This window comes from Primulina eburnea, chromosome 5 (genome assembly GCF_022965805.1).
Source record: "Primulina eburnea isolate SZY01 chromosome 5, ASM2296580v1, whole genome shotgun sequence".
NCBI classification, from domain to species: domain Eukaryota; kingdom Viridiplantae; phylum Streptophyta; class Magnoliopsida; order Lamiales; family Gesneriaceae; genus Primulina; species Primulina eburnea.
The window spans coordinates 6,936,857-6,959,442 of record NC_133105.1 but is presented as its reverse complement, the minus strand read 5'-3'; the positions used below and the strand labels follow the sequence as shown (position 1 = coordinate 6,959,442).

General features: G+C 36.3%; 2 protein-coding genes across 2 annotated transcripts in view; both read left to right on the top strand.

Annotated features, from left to right (window-relative positions):
- LOC140832779 (kinesin-like protein KIN-4C) lies at window positions 1-9,714 on the top strand. Its single transcript, XM_073196966.1, has 26 exons — window positions 1-341; window positions 475-621; window positions 721-873; window positions 956-1,206; window positions 1,422-1,591; window positions 1,914-2,038; window positions 2,696-2,732; window positions 2,892-2,983; window positions 3,129-3,245; window positions 3,498-3,698; window positions 3,800-3,986; window positions 4,188-4,288; window positions 4,532-4,630; window positions 4,708-4,821; window positions 4,889-5,005; window positions 5,084-5,164; window positions 5,394-5,465; window positions 5,545-5,635; window positions 5,730-5,764; window positions 5,908-5,993; window positions 6,492-6,560; window positions 6,677-6,904; window positions 6,991-7,126; window positions 7,936-8,034; window positions 8,515-9,057; window positions 9,198-9,714. The coding sequence occupies exons 1-26, from the start codon at window positions 222-224 to the stop codon at window positions 9,513-9,515; spliced, it is 3,789 nt and encodes a 1,262-aa protein (XP_073053067.1). The 5' UTR covers window positions 1-221; the 3' UTR covers window positions 9,516-9,714.
- Window positions 9,715-11,147: 1,433 nt separating this feature from the next.
- The window catches only part of LOC140832784 (protein SABRE-like), a 44,154-nt gene continuing 32,715 nt past the window's right edge, over window positions 11,148-22,586 (top strand). The window contains exons 1-3 of the mRNA XM_073196977.1: window positions 11,148-11,482; window positions 12,761-12,872; window positions 13,289-13,549. Of these exons, the coding sequence (XP_073053078.1) occupies window positions 11,412-11,482; window positions 12,761-12,872; window positions 13,289-13,549 (444 nt within the window). The 5' untranslated portion in view covers window positions 11,148-11,411. The remainder of the gene's footprint in view (window positions 11,483-12,760; window positions 12,873-13,288; window positions 13,550-22,586) is intronic.

The window sequence follows — 22,586 nt, the reverse complement described above, 5'->3', positions numbered from 1 at the left end:
CGACGGTAATTTTCACCTCGAAACTCCCAAATTTCGGATCTTTTATTTGTAATTTGTTTCTGAATCGTGCACCTGTGAAAATGACGAGTTGTTTCCATCTACTTCCGTGGATCTGCCGTTACATTTAATTTTAAGGTTTTGAGATCTTCTACAGTTCTGGTCACGGTATTACATTTTGTTGTTCGGAGACGGAGCTTCGGGTTTCTGGATAAGTAATTGTGATGGAGAATGGTGATTCATCGCAGAGTGTGAGTGTTGCTGTGAACATCCGGCCGCTGGTTACTCCAGAGCTACTCGTGGGATGCACAGACTGCATCACCGTCTATCCGGCCCAGAAGCAGGTATTGAACTGGTTGATTACACTGTTATTGGGATAAGATAGTATACTGATCTACACATGGAAATAACTGGAAATGATATTTGCAGAGATTTGATCTAGAACTGATTTTTCTGCTCAAATTTATGTGCAATCAGGTGCAGATTGGATCACATGCTTTCACATTTGATAATGTATTTGGCAGCAAGGGAAGTCCATCTTCTCGCATATATGCTGAATGTGTAGCTCCACTGGTCGATGCCCTGTTTAGTGGCTACAATGGCACTGTACTTGCCTATGGTCAGGTACGGTATTTACACGTATAGTTTCAATTGAGTTATTTGTAATATACGTTGAAAATAATAATTTTCATACGAATGTTATCTTCTATTCTATGTTGCTAGACTGGGTCAGGGAAGACCTACACAATGGGCACAAATTATAATGGTGAAGGACACCAAGGTGGTGTTATTCCTAATGTGATGGATGCAATATTTTCAAAAATGGAGAGCATGAATGAGTGCACCGAGTTTCTGGTTAGAGTATCTTTTATTGAGGTAGACGATTATAAATTTAATGTTTCATAAAGGTTGTGTTTTGTTTCTGGAGTTGGTAATTTTTTTGAGTTTAATCTTGCAGATTTTTAAGGAAGAAGTATTTGACTTACTTGGTCCGACTCCGGCTTTTTCTAAAGTTGAGGCACCATTCATGGCAAAGACTGTGGGTCCAGTAAGAGCTCCCATTCAAATTAGAGAAACTGTGAGTGGAGGGATCACACTGACTGGGGTTACAGAAGCAGAGGTGAGGACAAAGGAAGAGATGTTTTCATACTTATTGCAGGGTTCACTATGCCGTGCTACAGGGAGCACAAACATGAATAGTCAATCAAGGTAGTTCTTTTTTTCAAACATTTTTGTTAAGAATACAAATTGTTCTATCACCATGCCACAGATGTACACTTCTCTCATTTTTTAGGAAGTCTGAAGGAAAATGAAGTGCTTGAAATCAACCTGTAAAATTGATGGCATTTGCAGTGTTCAAGTTTGTTGTTTGAACTTACAAAACTATTTATATAAATCCTTCTCATACGCCTACTTTTTGCTAGTCGATCACATGCAATTTTCACAATATCCATGGAACAACAAAAAATAGCTCGATCTTCAAGTGGAGATGATGTTGGTGATGAAATTTTGATAGCCAAACTTCATTTGGTAGACCTTGCGGGCTCTGAACGAGCGAAGAGGACAGGTGCAGATGGTACACGATTGCAAGAAGGTAGTGCTTCACATCGAGGAAGATTTTTCGATTTTGTCTGATAATTTAGTTCTCTTAAATTTTTTTTTCTATTATACTTATTATTGTTCTTTTAATTAATAAATGGCGTGGAGGTTAAGATTTGTGTATTTTAGTGTGTTATGTTGATGGTTTCCCAAAAAGAAGGGCTTTTATCGCATGAGATTATTCCTTTCATATTTGTTTTTTATGGTTCACCACTAGAATTTCGTCTTGTTCAGATAAGGAAATGTTTTTATCTAAAACTTTTTCTTAATGGATGCTTCAAATTTATATGTTATGTTTGTCTAATGTCCATGATTAGGAATTCACATCAACAAGGGGTTGTTGGCTCTAGGCAATGTCATCAGTGCTTTAGGCGATGACAAGAAACGAAAAGAAGGATGCCATGTACCTTACCGTGATAGCAAGTTAACTCGCATATTACAGGCAAGGGTGTATTCGAGCTATTTCTGGTTGTTTTCCTATTATGACCAGAAAAGATACTTGGAGAAGTATTTTATAGTCATGAACAAAATATGGTGTGGTCTTGCTATAGTCCTTAACTTAGAATGTCAAATGTCGTGATGTAAATTTGTTATTATGGAGGAAACAATTATCAAATTGAGCTAAACCATTAACCTAAGTACTGTTAAGCAATGATGAAAACACATATTTACATTTTATATACGACTACTTTAACTTTATTACCTTGATCGAACAAAACATTGAGGATATTAAGCTGTTCTTTTTGTAAGGGACATGCCTGAATGATGTGGAGAAGCAAAAACGTAGAAGGCTCTCACATAAAAAGCAATAGTAGTAAAAATAGTTCAAATGAGCTTTAAGTAGAATTGATATTAATGATATAACTCGACTTGAAAATTTCCACTTTTTAAATCAAAATGGTGTAGTGTGGGATTCTTATGCCAATTTGATTCCAATTTTGCATTAATGCTACTGAAAGTTGTACTTCTGCAGTTTATTTTATTTTTTTATTTGTATGTCAAAATTTGTGGTGAACTTGTATTTTTTCGATAAAGTTCCCCCACTCTTTTATTTCCATCAACTTTTTTGTGGTACTAAATAGTTTTTCGTCCTTTGCAGGATTCTCTTGGTGGAAATAGCAAAACAATAATGATTGGTATGCTCTTCATATGGTCTCTCTCTCTCTCTTCTCTTTCCGTAGTTTGTACATCTCGATCCCTTTGTGCTTAAAGTATGACGGCTGCACTATGTAAGTAATCATATAACATTTTGTGAATTTTCAGATTGTTATAATATTATCTTGTTTATATTATAGCTTGTGTAAGCCCTGCTGACACGAACGCAGAGGAGACGATCAATACATTGAAATATGCTAATCGGGCTCGTAATATTCAGAATAAAGCAATCGTAAGCTTCATCATTAATATGTTAGCTTTTTGTTAGAATAGATTTTCCTTGTGTTACATTGTAATTTGTAATCCATTTATCAATATGAATTTTTCATCATCATAGGATAAGACTTTGGTGCTCTTATGTTTCTTTAAACTTGTAGATCAATCGTGATCCAGTGGCAGCTCAAATGCAAATGATGCGAAATCAAATTGAACAGTTGCAGGCAGAGTTGCTTTACTTTCAAGGGGGCACCACTGCACCATCAGAAGAAATTAAAGTACAACAGAGATTCTTATTATATGATTAATTTCCCATGCATGAATCTTATGTGTCATTATCAAGGGGGCACCACTGCACCATCAAAAAATGATTAACTTTGATTCTCCCCTTATATATTTAAGTCTAATCGGTATGTTCGAATGTAATGTTTTTTTTCTAAACTTCTACATATATATAATCATAACATGTTCATTCCACGATAATTCTAGTTTTTGACTTCTGATTTTTACTCCATTTGTTTGGTCTGCAGATTCTTAAGCATAAAATATCTTTACTTGAAGCAAGTAAAATATCACTACAGGAGGAACTACAGGAATGTCGAATGGGTTATGAGAATTTGATGCAGCGTGCTATTGATGCTCAGGCAGAAAGGGATATGCTTATTTTGAAAATTGAATCAGCTCAACAAAATGGAGTACTTTTGGATGAAACCAACACTAAATCAAATAAGGTTTGATTTGAATGTTATGAAATGTCATTTCGTTTCTGTATATATTTCTGAAATCGAGAAGCGTTCTTTTTCTTTTTAATTAAAATTCTTTCATCTTGCAGGATTTTGATATGATCAAAAGCTACATCACTAAAATTCAAGAACTTGAGGGACAATTGCTACGGGTACAAAGTTTAGACTGTTCAAGACGTGGTGATAATCATGAATATGTTGCTTTGGAAGATGATGGGAGTCACAGAAGTTATTCATGCCTTCTTGATTCTGTTTTACAAAATGTTGAAAATGATGGTATGCTATTACCAATTGTTGAGAGGTTCCAAATTTTTGGTGGCTTGTGTTTTGACAACTTCTTTATAGTTTGAATATGTGACACTAATACAAATTATCTATGTAAATGCTATGGATACTAACTTGGTGCAACCTACTGATATTTAGACAAAATAACACATTTTGTGTGGATAATATGTGTTCTCCATACAATTTACGCAGGTGGGGTAGAAGATACACAAGAGGAGATTGAGCATTCTTCTCTTCAACAAAAATTGGATAAGGAGCTCAAAGAATTGGACAAGAGACTTGAAGAAAAGGAGGTAGACATTGTTTTGGAATTTTCCAGCATCCAAACATGAGCATTTAGGTTTTTTTGGAACCTGTACTTTACAAGATATTAACAATAACATGAACATGATCAACGATTGGTAATCTCCAAGTAATTCCATATAATCTAATGCACTTCCATTATGCTAATAAGTAGGTGATAAGAGCTTTCGTAGCAATTTATCACTTATACACACATGCATAGATTGTTAGGCTCTAATCCACACTTTTTGAAGGCTGAAATGAAGCGATTTACGGGTCCTGATACCTCAGTTCTTAAGCTGCATTATGAGAAAAAAGTTCATGATTTGGAACTTGAAAAGAGGGCCTTACAGGTATTACCTTTTGCGTGTATTACTTTAGTTGAGCTGAGAATGAAACATGTACTTTTCAATACATTTATGTATTGTAGAAAGAGATAGAAGGTTTGAGGCAGAATCTCTCGGACATCTCATCCAATTCTGGTGACAGTGCTCAAAAGTTGAAGGAAGAGTATCTTCAAAAGCTCAACATACTTGAGAGTCAGGTAAATAATCTTGAAAAACATGTTTTTTTATACATAATTCTTGTTCACAACTCTAATTTTCCTTTAGGTTGCCGAGTTGAAGAAAAAACAGGATGCCCAAGCTCAACTGCTGAGACAAAAACAAAAGAGTGATGAGGCTGCCAAAAGGTTGTTGGATGAGATTCATAGGATAAAAACACATAAGGTTCTGCTTTGCTATCTATCACTCTTGTTTACAAAATAGTAGTCTTTCTTTTGCACTTATGCTCCTTGTCATTTGAAGGTTCAATTACAACAAAAGATAAAGCAAGAATCGGAGCAATTTAGACAGTGGAAAGCTACTCGTGAAAAGGAAGTACTTCAGGTACTTGTCTACTTCGGTTTAGTTTTTTAAGATTCTTGACGTCTCAAATAGAACCACCTCAGCTTTTTTTTTGTGGCATTTTACTCAATAAGTTAGTTGTATACTGACTAAGACGGCATGATAAGTCTATATCTGCCAAACCTGCTTATATATGCTGCGTAACATTATCATCTTAAAAGGCTACCAACTCTCCAGGAAACTAAACTTGTAACTTGTGTCATTTTTGTAGCTAAAGAAAGAAGGAAGGAGGAACGAATATGAGATGCACAAGCTGTTGGCACTCAACCAAAGACAAAAACTGGTAATTTTCTGACCACACAGTCACACACAAATTGTTTGTGATCGTATTGGAAAAAATCACACTACGTGTGGCGTTTCAGGTGTTGCAACGAAAGACTGAAGAAGCTGCTATGGCTACCAAGCGCCTTAAAGATTTGGTGGATTCTCGTAAAGCGTCACGGGAAGTGTCAGGTTAAATTATTTTGATGTAGTCTCGCTGGGTGTAAATTTTAACGCTTATGATTTTTGTTTTCTTGAATTGTCTGATATATTTTAATATTTGTAGGTGCAATAAATAGTAAAAATGGTTCTGGGATTCAGGTACCTATCTATCTTAACAGGAAGGCATAGCTCGATGTTTTTTATTATTGATTATATTATTCTGCCTATATTACACTTGTTTCCTTGTTCATGAATCTAGCTTCCCTTTAGTTCAATTCTACATTCGTTATCTTTTGTTTAAGGCATTACTACAAGCGATTGATCATGAAGTTGAGGTTACTGTTCGTGTACATGAAGTTCGGTCAGAGTATGAGCGACAAATGCAAGAGTAAGTCTAGCAACTCATTTTAGAATGGTTCTTTGTTTTGTCTATTTTTTATTGGCTTCATAGTTACTAGTATTCATATTACATGGTTTGGAGAGAGAACCAGTGGAAATATAATGCTGATGAAGTTCCTCTTGACATATTCCAAATGTAGAATGCATCTTATGTTGCATACCATAAACAATTAAATCCTTCATTTCCATGCTACAGAAGGAACAATATCTCTAATCTGTATGAGAATAAGATGGAGGCAATGAATGCATAAATAGAATACATATTTGTGGCGTCAAGTGGAATGATTTCTTTCTTTTGTGGCTATCTTTCATATTTAAAATTATATCCTAGGTGGTGCTGTGTTTATTTTTCTCAAATTAATTGTATATAGGTCCGACCCATTAATTTTTATTTTTACTTTGGTTTGTGAATCTTTTCCCACTCTTAATAAATTGTACGTCTTTTTTATTTTATTTTGAATTTGTTATTATATACATGTATATATAGGAGGGCAAAAATGGCTGAAGAAATGGCAAGATTGAAGGAAGAAGCATTGATTGAGAAGACGAATTTAAGGTTTGAAGTTCCTTGCATTTCTTGTTGACGGTTACAATGTTTTCCTTATGAAGAAATTGCATTAAGTGCAGGGGATTTTTACTAAATCTTTGATGGTTTCTAACTTTCTGCTACAGTGAAAGCTGTCAGACGATGTCTCCGGGTGCTCGAAATTCTAGAATTTTCGCTCTTGAGAATATGCTTGCTACTTCTTCGAGCACACTTGTTTCCATGGCATCTCAATTATCAGAAGCCGAGGAATGTGAGCGAGCATTTAGTGGTAAAGGACGGTGGAACCAAATTCGTTCGCTGGTGGAAGCTAAGAATATCATGAACTTTCTTTTTAACTCGGCATCAGCCTCCAGGTAATAGGCTCTCATAACTAATGAAACCAGTCTTGAAACCAAATGAACTTTTTTTTATGGATGACATTCTAACTATGCTTAAACAGATGCCAGCTGAGAGACAGAGAAATTGATTGCAGTGAAAAGGATGCACAAATCAAAGATATGAAAGAAAAAATAGTCAATTTGGTCAGGCAATTGGAATTACAGAAGGCCGAATTCATGCGTCAGGAAAATTTGATAGTAAGCCATACTATGAAAAGATTGATTTTATTTCAATCATCAACATGCATATGATAATTTATTTGGAAATGCACGAATATAAATAATAAATTGGTGTCATATCTAGACCGTAACAGATAACATGACAACTACTTTTTAGTTTTTAATTGGCTATTTTTTTTTTTTTTGGCAAAAGAATAAATATACATTATTATATGAAAATTTGTTTTTTTAACCTATTTGTTTTGATGGTAAAATGTTGTTGTCTAACCATTAATAATGTGATATATATGATAAATTATGAATCTCTGTGTTATACATGTTTGTGTGCATACAACCTAATGTTCTGTATCCCGCCTCCGGGTGCCACCCCTTGTGTTAGGGATCTTTCTTTTGTTTATTTAGTTTTAAAATAATATTAATTCACAATATAGTTTTAGATAAAATTGAATTAATGAATGTGTATACATACATTTAATTTAATATTAAATTTTTGTATAAGTATTTATATGGAATTAATAAATGACTATTTAAATAAATAAAACGTAAAAGTAATTAAGAAATATATTAATTAATTAATAATTAGATATTTGATAATAAAGAATAATGTAGAAATATCAAAAATATATATTCTAAAATATGTATACATATTTTTAATTTGGTTTGAAATAGAAGATTTATGGATGAGTTTGGTTTAGAAAGTGTTGGTTAATAATTATATTTTTCCTGATTGATCTTTTCGTTTCTTAGTTTTATTTCATCTATGATTTGATTACTTCCAAACTTAAAATTATGATGCTAAATGTGAATAATTGAAATATTTCTGACAGAACTTGGCTTGGAAGAGACACTCCATAGAAAAGACAAGGAACTTTGAAACAAGTCTAACAAATATTAGCGAAGGTCATGCGTATGCTTTGCGGCCCAAGGTATGGATGCCCTCATTAACATCAAGAATCTTGCAACCGTAATCCAACAAAAACACTTCTTACTTGTTAATTTACAATCTGTTTGTTCACATATGATTTTGCTTACTCACGTGTATTTATTTTTAACCTAATTAATTATAATATTTCATAAATGTTTAAGTTATTAATTATGATTAAAATTATAAATAATTTATGTTATACTCGAGATAAAGTAATCAATTAGTTATTATTAAAAATCGAAAAAATAACATATGAGATATGGTAGTTATTTGGGTGATAAATTTACCAAAATAAGTTTTTATAATAATTTTTTTATTGAATAAGAAGTATTTTGATTAATTTATTAAAATAATCAAGGTAGGGACTCTAAGTAGATGTTTTATAATGTATAGATAATATATATTTTTCTTAAAATTCACCTTTTCTTTTTATTTGGCTTTGGTTTTCTACAATATACATGATTGTTTTATTCAACCCAAGGGATTCCGGAGCTCAATGGTATTTGATTGCGGATTCAACGGACATGATATGTTGGAAGACATGGATACATCAGATGAATATGAACCAGATGCTTCCGATCTGTTTACCGATGATGACACCGATTGGGAGAGTATAAAGAGAAAAAAGCGACAGGCTAGGAAAGGAAATTCTAAAACAGACAACCCTTTAGAAATTTCCATGGATCTTGAAGGAGAGAATCCTGAGAGCTCAACAGAGCAAGTTTGTTGCTCTTGTAGCAGAAGTTCTTCCTGCAAAACTTCAAGATGTGAGTGTCGTGCAACGAGGGGCAATTGTAACATCTCGTGCAACTGTGAGCCCACTAGATGTAGCAACAGAGAAGAAGTTTATGCAAAGGACTATGAATCTGCAGGACCTATTTCTGGGACAGATGATGCTGAACAAAATCATGGCCTTGCTTCTCGTGGTGCGCAGCTACTTCAGAATGCTTTATCTGAGAAGCCCGCCAACACGAATGATGGAGGCAAGACTAGGAAACCATTATCCGACATTGGGAATAACATGGTAAGTAGTATTCACCTCTAATTTGAAAAAAATTTGATATTAATCTGACTGTTGTCAAACTTACGTATAACATCCTTTTTTAAGTTGCTGACATTGAGTACTAATTATGTATCAAACCATGTCAATCCCTCAACTTTCAGGCAATATCTGGGTTGCCAAAGCCCATGAACAGGAAAAAGTGGCGTAAATCCGTTATTCAACTTGTCCCTGCTCCACCTCCTACATCCCAAGCACAGAATGTTGAAGCGCCAATGCAACCAAAAAGTAATGACGAAAACGATATCCCTTTGAAGTTACCAAGAGCAATGCGCTCGACTTTGACAAATAGCAATCTTTTGAAGGAGAGGAACTCGGATCAAGCAAACGAACCGGTTGATAAAGACAATTGCCCTACAACTAATGGAAGTCCAAATCGGCAAGCAAGAACAAAGAATGAGAAAGAAAATAATGCACTGTAAGCTCTTGTACATATTTGGGTCTTGGGATGGAGTTTAAGATTATGTAATTTTGTATTATCTCTGGCATGTTAATGGGTTGTTTAATTTTTGTCTCTCAAGTTTATTGATTTATTTATTAGTCATTTTTCCATGTTTTTGACACTATCAGTGACAATTGTTCATTATGTTGTTAAATAATGTGTTCGTTAAAATGTTTTAATGTGCGTGAAAAAGTATGAAGTGATATCAACTAGTAAAATTTTATTTGAAATATGAAATTTGAATGAATTTATGTGAGATAGAAGGTTTAACGATCAGTTCTGCACTTTAATAAAAATTAAGTTGTGTGTATTTGAAAAATATGTTTCATTTCTTTTATGTAAAATATGATGACAGTAAAAAACATTATATTTGATACATGGGAAGCACTTATTATGATTTTAGATAGTGGTGTTTTATGTTTTAATTTTGTACAGAATAATTTAAGAAATGAACTTGATCAAGAGTTTTTTTTTTTTTTTTTTTAAAATGGTGCTAGTCTATCAAAATTAGTGTTGTATGATGGATTACGTTATGTGATTTTAGTTGATGAAGGTTATAAAAAGGAACAAGATTAATTTTCAATTTAATCATTCAATCATAATATAGTTAAATTATTAATAACAAATATCTGAATTTATTTTACATATATTTACCAAATCACAAGTGAGGAGGTCTAGTCCAACATATATCAATAGATAGGAACACATTACAACCAACTAAAAAAAAATGAAAAATTATGTCGAATTTGCGAGTAACTAATCCAATAAACATACGTAAAAACTCATATAAGCAAAAAAAATCTATCATATATTTGATTATAAGTCATAGAAGAACCATAATTTCAACAACAATAATTAAGTTAATCAAAAAAGTATTCAAATTCTAAATAGTCATTTACACATAATCTCACTAGCCATGTAAGAGATTTATAAATTTCAAATTTTAATTCATGAAATCTAAAATATCTTTTAAAATTATTTTTATGAATTGCATTTAGTGGCTCGATATACAAATTTATCATGTAATTTAATTAAAATTCAATAATCTACAGTATCTTGTTAAACAAGATTTATTGCACACACATATTTTTTATTTGGAAACAGTTTATTATAATTAAGTATCAAATATGAAATTTATCTTAAATTCGAAACTTTTGATGTCAAATTTGTTACAAGTCATCAACTGAATTTCAAAATTTAAAACAACGAGTATGCATCAAAATTCAAGAAAAATTATGTGTGCATAATTTTATTTTATATACAAAAGACTAAATTTTTTTAAGTTGAATATGGTGCAATTTTGATTTAGTGGAATTGATGTTTCAAACGAAACAATAAAGACTCACTAAATTGAAAGTAAAATAATATGAATTTTAAATATCGCAAATTCACGTTTATAAGCAATATAGATTTCTAATTAAAATATATATAAAAAAGTCATAATATCAAAAAAAGATCATAATGTTAATGGGGTTTTATAAGAAAGATAAGTTAATGGGGTCTTATTTGGGATATTTTATATCTTACAAGGACCAAAGTGTAAATTAAATCGTAACCAAGAATCACCTATATATGGCGGGTCGAAGGAATGCCCGGTTGAACCACAGTAACCATCGCCATCTCCACATAAGTATAATCTCTCTCCCTATGTCCTACGAACACTCCCTTCTCATCTACGACCATTTCTTCCTCACTTTCTGTCTGATCATATTCCAGGATAATGAATGCTCAATTCTCCATCTACTTCTGTGATGGGCTCTACATGGAATTATCTAATTTAATCGAAAGATTCGTTTTTTAATTGCATTTTGCCAAATGCGTGCAGCTTGTGGAGCAGATATTGGTGCTGGATCGGAGAAATTCTGATAGGATTATAATGGGGGCTTCCCCGGCCAAGTTCTTGTTTGGATTCCTCATCGTTTCCATCTTACTATGGATTATATTCATGTAATGTCCGTGTTTTTTTTTTGAAATTCATGCATGTGGTGTGATGTGCACTCTTGCCAGTATTTTCTGTTGAAATTATGATGCGCTCGATATAGCTCATGCTCGAGTTCTTGATTTTTTTAGTAAAGATCACCGGTGATCTTTTTCTTTAATTTTGCGGTAGGATTTTGATTCCTTATTTTGATCATCACGTCCTTTGGACCTGTTCTTTATTTATTAGCTCGTCAGATGGTTATGAACGTTTTAACTTGAATAATGCATCCAAGTGAATCCTAAATTTGTTAAAAAATTTGCTAATGAAATTTAAAGTTCTTCGGGGGACTGTGCCACTTCCTTCCGGCTGATCCCTCCTCTGGATGAATTTACGCATTTATTGATCAACCATATGTAGCTGCTCGTACTTCAATGTGGCCCTCGTGGCACATCAAACCTCCTTTCAACTTGAACTTTTAAACTTGTATTGTTTTTATATCGGGCACCAGAACACAAAGTGAATGTCAAAGCATCCACATCTTACTACCAAACGGTTGGAAATGGATTTTGGTTAGCTTTTCTATTCTCGAGTTTGATTTCGAAAATAGATGGTGGTGGTATCTTTGTGACACCATGATGCCCAGCGATATATGATTGGTGGAGCGCTAAACAACTGATAAAATCTAAAGTCAGGGCATATATATGACTTTTTTCGGGACAAATTTAAATACTTAATAACTTATCATTCACAGAAACAATTGTTAAAAATTGCTCTTGCAAAACATTTAGCTTGCAGCTGCTTTCTGAGTTTGCTCTTTTTGGTGGTGGATTGGCCGTAAGGGTGGCATAAAATAATGGAAGTTAATTTACATTGAAGGCAAGGTTGCACAACCGAGATGCTTATGTGAATCTTCTTTTGAGTGCCTCATAATTTCCACATGAAAGATACTGATTATATTTGGGTGACATTACTATTTCTTGCTTATCGTTCCATCTCTGCGTACACATTTAATATCGGAGTGGTGCCACACAATATATGGTTGCTATCTGTTCTGCTTCCTTCTTGTATGCCGGTATCTGCTGTGTTGTACAAAACATACATTGTTTATGAGTTTTCCGAGTCTTTGAGTTTGTTGTTTCTTTGCGCAGGGGCTTGTTTCTACTTGTGACACACTTTGAATATTTTAAAACTATTCATGCAAATTCTTAATTAATTTTTTGGATGCGCTACATGATATTAAATTTGTCAATCAATGAAGGATTGCTTTACTATCATTTGACTTTTGTTTATGCATCTTGTTTCAGGTTTGCTTCCAGGTTACTGGCGTGGGTCCTCAGCCGAACAATGGGGGCATCAGTTGGATTTCGTGTTGGTGGATGGAAATGTTTGAGAGATGTTGTTGTGAAGTTCAACAAGGTATTTCTTATTTTAATTAGTTTCTTTAACATATCTCTAAACAAAGATTGATTCAATTGTATTATTGAAAGCTGCATTGACTTTTCTAAATGTACGAAATATTTGTGGACACTTGAACTTTGAAAAAAATGTTGAGATATGCGAGGAAAACTTTGGAATCTTCCTGGTTATGTGTTGCTCATGTAGTTGTAAATCTGAAAGGCATTTTAAATAGTCTCTACTTCGAAGAGTTCGAACAATCGGTTTGATCATGTAATAACTAATAACAGTTGTCACTGACAAAACAATATTTATCACATCGGTAATTTTATCGATTTTCTGTTTTGATGAAAACATTTTTATCAAATGTTCATGTGTACTGCAGCAGTTCATTATTGAATTTTTTTTGCATGTTCTGACGGGTCTGATGATTACAGGGTGCTATTGGATCCATATCTGTAGGAGAAATCAGGCTAAGTTTGCGGCAGTCTTTGGTCAAGCTAGGAGTTGGTTTTATTTCCAGGGATCCAAAATTGCAGGTGTTGATATGTGATCTAGAAGTTGTTATGAGGTCTTCAAAGAAAAGCACACAGAAATCTAGATCGAAAAAACCTAGAAGTGCAGGCAGAGGAAAGTGGATGGTTGTGGCTAACATGGCAAGATTCTTGTCAATTTCTGTGACTGACTTGGTTCTAAAGGTACAATGAACTTGTTAACATCCATGATTCTTCCTGGCCTCTTTAGTCCTATATCGCTACATTTTTCTCGTTCAATTCTTATTCGAAAACATCAGGAAATATTTGCTTTTTTGTCTACATTTAATCATATCTATATGTTTTAAATAAATAATTGTAATGAAAAGAGGATATATAACCTTTTGGTTGACTGCTGCAAAACTCTCATCCAGGTCTTTTACATTTGGAAGAGGTAGTCACAATAAATCTACAAGAACATGTAATCAAATGAAGTGATCACAAACTTTATTGTTGATAATCTTACACGAACTATGTAGGAACGCAAAAAAAGGAAATTCTAGCCAAATAATTACTAAAGGAAAGAATAATAAAGTTGTAGTTATTTAAGAAAAAAATAGATTGTGTTAATGTGTGATAGCTCTAGAGTGAGAAATCACTGCTGCAACACATAGTGAAATTTACTTTTTTTTTTCGAGGTAACACAGTGAAATTTACTTTAGGTCACTCAGCAATCACACTATCTGTCGAATTATTAAAAGATATGAGAGATATACGTAATATTTAGTTTCTTTTCTTATTAAGATTAGGATCCTAGATTTGATTTTATTCTGTTTCTGATTTTATTCTGTTTCCTAGTTTGAGGATTTGATTCTGTTTTATTTCCTAGTTTGAGGATATTTCCTAATCTCTACTCCTTGTATTTATACTCTGTTTGACATTAATAAAATTCAAGAATTCAGTTTATCAAATTCTTCATGGTATCAGAGCAACCATGGTAAAACACGGTCGCGCCACAGGAACCTCTTCGGAGGAAAAATTCGATATCCTTGAATCGAATCCCAACCCTTCCAATAACTCTCTCCTTATCACTCCTCACCGCCTTACAGGTCCGAACTACTTGCAATGGTCCCAATCCGTAAGAATGTTCATCTGTGGACGCGGCAAAGAAGAGTACCTCACCGGAGAAATTGAAGCCCCAGAAAAGACTGATGTCGGCTATAAGAAGTGGAAGACGGAGAATCACTTGATCATGTCATGGCTCATCAATTCCATGAGTTTGGAAGTAGGTGAGAATTTCCTTCTCTACGAGACTGCTAAAGATGTTTGGGAGGCAGTCCGTGAGACGTATTCAAGTTCCGATAACACCTCGGAACTCTCGGCTATTGAATCAGCCCTCCACGACCTCCGGCAGGGAGAACTCAGTGTCACCCAGTACTATAATGCCCTCACCAAACAATGGCAGCAACTTGATGTCTTTGAAATCCACGCTTGGAAGTGTCCGGAAGATGGTCAGCGCTATCGCAAGATTGTGGAGCAGAAGCGCACCTTCAAGTTTCTACTCGGTCTCAACAAAGAACTAGATGATGTTCGAGGCAGAGTAATGAGTGCCAAGCCATTCTTGGGTCTTCGAGAAGCTTTTGCTGAGATTCGCCGAGAAGAAAGCCGTAAGGTCATGATGGCCCCACCTCCTACCTCGGTTGATGGTTCTGCCCTCCTCGGGTCTTCACTCGGTGCTACTGGAGCAACTCAACAAGAGAGGCGTAAGTCACGGCCAACATGTGAGCATTGTTCCAAACCAGGGCACACGAAGAACACTTGCTGGTTTCTCCATGGCAAACCTTCTGATTGGAAATCCTCCCGTCCTCCGACTGCCAAGCCCAACCGCGGCCTCTCAGTTCAGCCCTCAGGCGACCAGGCCAATGACAGTCCGTTCTCTCCGCAGCAGATTGAAGCACTGCAACAAATCATGTCTGCAACCTTAGCGCAACATGCTACTGGATCTAAATCCACCAGCCTTCACGCTACCAAAGGTACAGAATTTCTTGCTCTAATTTCCGCTCAGCAGTTCTCGTGCTCTTGGATTGTCGACTCGGGTGCCTCCGACCATATGACCGGCAACCGAAATCTCTTTACAACATACCAACCCAATACCGACTCTCTCCATGTTCGGATTGCGGATGGCACTAAGACCCGGATTGCTGGTTTCGGATCTGTACAGATTTCCTCCGACCTTACTCTTAAATCTGTGCTGCATGTTCCTTCTTTGGATTGCAATTTATTGTCCATTAGTAAATTGACAACCGATGAACAGTGCTCGGCTAATTTTTCCAATAATGTGTGTTTTTTCCAGGAGTTGGGATCGATGAAGACGATTGGCAGTGCTAGGATGTGCTCAGGCCTCTATCTCCTCAATACAAGTCTATCCAGCCTCGAGTCTCACTCTCATTCCTGTTCAAATTCTAGTTTTGGTTTTCATATAGAGTCTGGAAGTGATGTTATGCGCTTACACCTTCAGTTAGGTCATCCAAGTTTCTTTTATCTTGAAAAATTGTATCCGAATTTATTCGTTAATAAAAAGTCGAGGTTTTTTCATTGTGATATCTGTCAACTTGCAAAACACACTCGGGTCTCATATAATCCTATCCCATACAAACCTTCTCAACCATTTTCACTCATCCACAGTGACATTTGGGGCGCATCTCGGATACCCAATATAAATGGAGCCCGGTGGTTCGTCACCTTCATCGACGATCATACCCGCCTTACATGGGTCTTTCTTATGAAGGACAAATCTGATCTCGCCCATATATTTCCAGCCTTCAACACCATGATCCAAACACAATTCAATACTCGTATTCGGGTTCTCAAGTCTGATAATGCCCGTGACTACTTCAACACTACCTTAGGATCCTATTTCACCAAGCAGGGCATTGTCCAAATCAGCTCTTGCGTTGACACACCGCAACAAAACGGGATTGCCGAAAGAAAAAACCGTCACCTTTTAGAGGTCGCACTTTCACTCCTATTCTCCATGAATGTGCCGAAATACCTGTGGGGAGAGGCTGTTTTGACCGCTGCCTATCTTATCAATCGGCTCCCGTCCCGGGTCTTGCAGTATGTCACCCCTTTTCAAACCCTATCGTCCAGTTTCCCACATATTAATACATTATCATCTCATCTCCCACCAAAAATATTTGGTTGCACAGCTTTCGTTCACATCTACCCTCATTCCCGTAGTAAACTTGATCCTCGGGCTACCAAGTGTGTATTCATCGGGTACTCCTCTAACAAAAAGGGATACAAATGTTACTGCCCCGTCTCTCGGAAAACATTCACAACTATGGATGTTAACTTTTTTGAGGATACTCCTTATTATACCAAAACTGTCCTTCAGGGGGAGAAACAACCTACAATCGAAGTCCCGTTTTGTAAAATCCTTCTTGATACCGAACCACCCGAGTCAACTACACCTACTGTCCCACCGAACCCGAACCCACCAGCTACCGAAACCCATGTTAGTCCACCCACCTCGCCAAACATCCAAGTCTATACGCGAGGTCAGTGGCGACGAGGTCAGGGGGAGTGTGAAGCTCCAGCACATCCTACACTTGCCGCTGAAGACACCACTACACCGATCCCAATTCCGGAGACAACTACACTAAGCACTACGACTCCAGCCCCTCAGAATCAGAATCTGGAAGACTTGCCTATAGCTCTACGGAAAGGTACTCGTACATGCACTAACCATCCGATTGATAGGTGGGTCTTCTACGGACATTTCTCCCAGTCCTACCGAGCATATGTCACGAAGCTGGATAATATCTACATTCCGAATACCATACAAGAAGCACTTCTGCATCCGGGTTGGGCTGAAGCAGTGAAATCCGAACTCACGTCTCTAGAAAAGAATGGTACGTGGTCGATTACCGAATTGTCATCGGGTAAAAGAGCGGTGAGTTGTAAATGGATTTTTACGGTGAAGTTTAACGCTGATGGGAGTGTTGAGAGATTGAAAGCTCGATTAGTGGCTCGTGGGTTTACTCAGTCTTATGGGATCGATTATGAAGAGACATTTGCGCCGGTTGCGAAACTCAATACTGTCCGGATCCTCCTCTCCTTAGCAGCGAATCTCGACTGGAAATTGCAGCAATTGGACATTAAGAATGCATTTCTTAATGGGGACCTAGAGGAAGAAGTGTATATGGAAGTTCCTGACGGTTTAGTGGTTCCGAATGAACCAGGGAATCAAGTGTGCAGACTGCATAAGTCCATCTACGGTCTTAAACAATCGCCGAGAGTGTGGTTTGGAAAGTTTTCTACGGTGGTTAAAGACCAGGTGTTTGTCCAGTGCCAAACAGATCATACGCTCTTTGTTAAACATTCTCAAGATAATAGAATTGCCATTCTTATTGTGTATGTGGATGACATTATATTAACAGGAGATGATGAAGAGGAAATCAGTAGTATCAAGGCTACGTTGGCTCGAACGTTTGAGGTGAAGGATTTGGGACCTCTCCGTTACTTTCTAGGTATGGAAATTACCCGTTCAAAGAAGGGCATATCCGTTTCTCAGCGGAAACATGTACTCGATCTACTTAACGATACTGGGATGCTCGGTTGTAAACCTGCAAGCACAACAATGGTATCAACTCGAGAGGCCGAAGGTGTACCTGAAGGAGATCCCGTCGAGAAACAACGGTATCAACGGTTGGTGGGACGATTGATCTACCTGTCGCACACACGACCGGACATTGGCTTCGTGGTTAGCTACGTAAGTCAGTTCATGCATAATCCGAAGCAATGCCACATGGATGCAGTCTACCGCATACTTCGGTATCTGAAGAAGTCTCCCGGAAAGGGGATTTTATTTCAGAAACATGATGATCGTAACATCGTTATGTTTTCAGATGCTGATTGGGCAGGAAGTCGTATTGACCGAAGATCTACTACGGGTTATTGTTCCTTCGTATGGGGAAATTTGGTGACATGGAGGAGCAAGAAACAACCCGTTGTGTCAAGAAGCAGTGCTGAAGCTGAGTTCCGGGCGTTGTCCTTAGCCACGTGTGAAGGGATATGGATTAGAAGAATGATGGCCGAATTGAAGATGCCGTACCACGAGTCTGTGATCCTCAAGTGCGATAATCAAGCTGCGATTAGTATTGCTAAAGACCCTGTTCATCATGACCGTACTAAACATGTCGAAATCGATCGTCAATTTATTGCCGAGAAGATTAAGAGTACCGAAGTATTACTGCAGTATACTCCAACTCGTGAACAACTTGCGGATATCTTGACCAAAGCTTTGATTGGACCTAACTTTGATGAAATATGTAACAAGTTGGGAATGTATGACATTTACGTCCCAACTTGAGGGGGAGTGTCGAATTATTAAAAGATATGAGAGATATACGTAATATTTAGTTTCTTTTCTTATTAAGATTAGGATCCTAGATTTGATTTTATTCTGTTTCTGATTTTATTCTGTTTCCTAGTTTGAGGATTTGATTCTGTTTTATTTCCTAGTTTGAGGATATTTCCTAATCTCTACTCCTTGTATTTATACTCTGTTTGACATTAATAAAATTCAAGAATTCAGTTTATCAAATTCTTCACTATCCTTGCATTAACCTCCTACAAACAAAACCTTGAATTCACCAAAAAGGATCATAGAACTAAGCCTTCGATTTAACCTTTCACTGGATGATTAGGTACGAAGAAGCACAACAATTTGAAATTCCAAATTGATTTAAGTACAACCAAAAAATTTCCTCTTGAACATCATCTCCAATTATACAAAAGCTGTAAAATAGAAAGAAACGAGGACCATATATTTAGGTTACAAAATTATTCAAACAACCATAGATTTTTTATTGAATTATTTGAGAAATTTGATCGATTGTATGTTTGTGTTATATGAACATTGAACACTTAAAATTAGAGACAGAGGGATGAAATTGGTAGTTACGAAGAGGTCATATGACCATCAAGTGAGAAAATGAATAGTCGATCACAGACTTCGAGCATGCTTTGTTTTGATACATTGATACAAGAATTGAAGTTGTGTGATCCACCTTTGCTGAATGGGAAGTTCACGTGGTCGAATTTAAGGGAGACACCTATTTGTTGCAGATTGGACAGATTATTGTTCACGGCAGGTTGGACTGAAATTTATCCATTTTATAGACAAACAATCTTGCCAAGAATCACCTTAGATCATTTCCCCGTGGTTTTGGATTTGGAAAAAAGTAAGTGGTGTCCGACACTTTTTAGATTCGAGAACGTGTGGTTAAGGGACAAAAGTTTTAAAACTTTAGCATTATCGTGGTGGAACAATGTGGAGATACAAGGATGGGAGGGATATGGATTTATGATGAAACTAAAGGCGATGAAGGTTGAAATTAAAAGATGGAATGAGGAGGTTTATGGGATGGTGGATATGAAAGTAGCGGAGTTAAGACGAAAAATCAGCATGTTGGATGAGTTAGAGAGTGAGGAACTGGGGTCGGAAGAATACGAATGAAAGAAAAGAAAAAAAATGGTGGTTGGAAGAATTGATATGTCGAAAGAATCAGATCAATTATCAAAAAAACAAGATCAAATGGATTAAAGAGGGGGATCAGAATTCAAAGTTTTTCCACTCACTTTTAAATCAGCGAAGGAGTAAGGCTACCATTGACAGATTGGAAACGGCTAATGGATTGATTACGAGTGATGAGGATGAAATTGTCTCCATTGTTTTGGAGTTTTTTAAGGACTTGTATGGTATGACAAATGAGAGTAGTTGAAGGATTGAAGGAGAGGAGTGGTGCTCCATTGATGAAGTTTTGAGTCGAGAATTAGAGAAAGAGTTTTCAGAAGACGAAATCAAGAAAGCGGCTTTTCAGTGTGATGGTGGTAAAAGTCCAGGGGCTGACGGGTTCACTTTGGCTTTTTTTCAGGATTGTTGGGATATAGTCAAAATATATATCAAGAAGGTTTTCGATGAGTTCTTTTGAACATGAATCATAAATGGTGTTACCAATGAAACATATATGTTTGATACGGAAAAAAATGAATCTATCAAAATTAAGGATTTCAGACCGAGAAGCCTCACTACAAGCTTGTACAAAATAATAGCAAAAGTCTTAACTGCTAGAATCGGGAATGTGATATCAGAGACAATTTCAGAATCTCAGAACGCTTTCGTGGAGGGAAGACAGATACTCGATTGTGGTCTTATAGCGAATGAACTAATTGAAGAGGGAAGGAGAAAGAAAAAGAAAGGATGGGTGTTTAAGGTGGATTTCGAAAAGGCTTACGACAATGTGAATTGGGAATTCCTGGATTTTGTGTTGATGAAAAAGGGGTTTGGAGGGAGATGGAGAAAATAGATCAAAGGACGTGTGTCGAACGTATCATTTTCAGTTATGATTAACGGGAGGCCTTGAGGCAAAATTAAGGCGCAAAAAGGGCTTCGACAGGGAGATCCATTGTCTCCTTACTATTTAATTTGGTAATTGATGTATTGGGGAGATTAATTGACAAAGCTAAGGAAAGAAATCTTTTAAAGAGGATTGAGGTGGGTAGAGACAAGGTAGAGATATCCCACATTCAATTTGCGGACGACACACTATTTTTTGTGAGGAATGAGGATCATATCAGGTTTTTGGTACAAATTGTGAGATCATTTTGTCATAGGTTTGGATTAAAAATCAATTTGGAAAAAAGTGCGTTGTTGGGTATCCAATGTGAGCCAAGTGAAGTTGAATTGTTGGCACAACAAATTGGATGTGGTAAGGAGAGTTGGCCTATTACTTATTTGGGAATGCCTTTAGATGGAAATCCGTTGAAAGCTTCGTTTTGGGAACCCGTTGTGGCTAAGATGTCGAAAAAATTGGCAAATCGGAAAAAAGCTTTTTTGTCAAGAGGGGGAAGATTAACATTGATATCATCGGTATTGAATTCGATTCCGATATATTACATGTCTCTTTTTAGAGTGCCTAAAGCTATAGCGGAGTTGATGGAAATGATTTCAAGAAATTTTTTTTGGGATGGAGCGGATGGAGATGTGCATAGCCACTTGGTCGCGTGGAAGAATGTGTGCAAACCTAAGGCCATGTTGGGGAAGTGGTGGTGGAGATTTTGCGCAGAAGATGGAACACTTTGGAAGAAAATTATTGTGAGTTTATATGGGTTACAAGAGAATGGGTGGGATGCAGGTTTGGCAAGGAACGTTACATTTAAGTGCCCTTGGAAGTTTATTTCCCGAATATACCCGACTTTTCAGCAGTCAGAGATGATGAACTTTTTCAGTTGTCCGAGCTGGTAGGGGTGTTAGAGAGAGTTAGGTTGATTGAAGGGGTAGCTGATTTCCGAGTGTGGAGAGGGGATTCTTCTGGGATTTTTTCGGTCAAATCATTCTTCAAGTCTTTTTTTCCTCCTAGTCGTTTTCCGGTTTTTCCTCTTTTCAATCAAATTTGGAAGGTTCCGGTTCCAAAAAAAAATTCAGGTTTTCTCATGGACATCTACTCAGGGTAAGCTACCGACCTCGGAGATGATGCAAATAAAATAGCCCTCAATTGCCATTTGTCCAAATTGGTGTGTGTTGTGTAGAAATGATACAGAAACTCAGGATCATATGCTCATCCATTGTCCATTCACGACCGGTTTGTGGGCTAAAGCGTTGCAAGAACTTGATTTGGTTTGGGTGATGCCGGAGTCAACAAGGGATTTATTTGCTATGGACTTAGGACAACTAACTGGTAAGAGGGGAAGAACTTTTTGGCAAGTCGTGGTTCAATGCATATGCTGGATAGTTTGGCTGGAAAGAAATAGAAGAATTTTTGAAGACGAGGAAGAAACTAGAGAACAATGTTGGGAAAAAATCAAGATCTCAGCAGCTCTGTGCATCGGCACTCATGAAGATTTCAAGAATGTCTCGATATTTGATATATTGCGAGATTGGGCTTTTGTGTATCAATAAAATAATTCCTTGTTATGTACTTTATGATTTAGTGGACCACTAGACCACTAATGTAATTCCTCTTACTATATTATTAATAAAATAGCGTTTCTTATAAAAAAAAAAACTACTAATACAAACGAAGAACAAATTAGAAAGAAAGTAAGTTTCTACCGATATATTACAGTTTTCCATAACTTCATATGCTTGTTATCATAGATACGATAATACAATTAGGGGAAAGAGGGATAGTTATATTTATTAAGTTCATGTTTTAGAAAAATGAAGAAGAAATAAAGTGTAGTGTTATGTATTCAA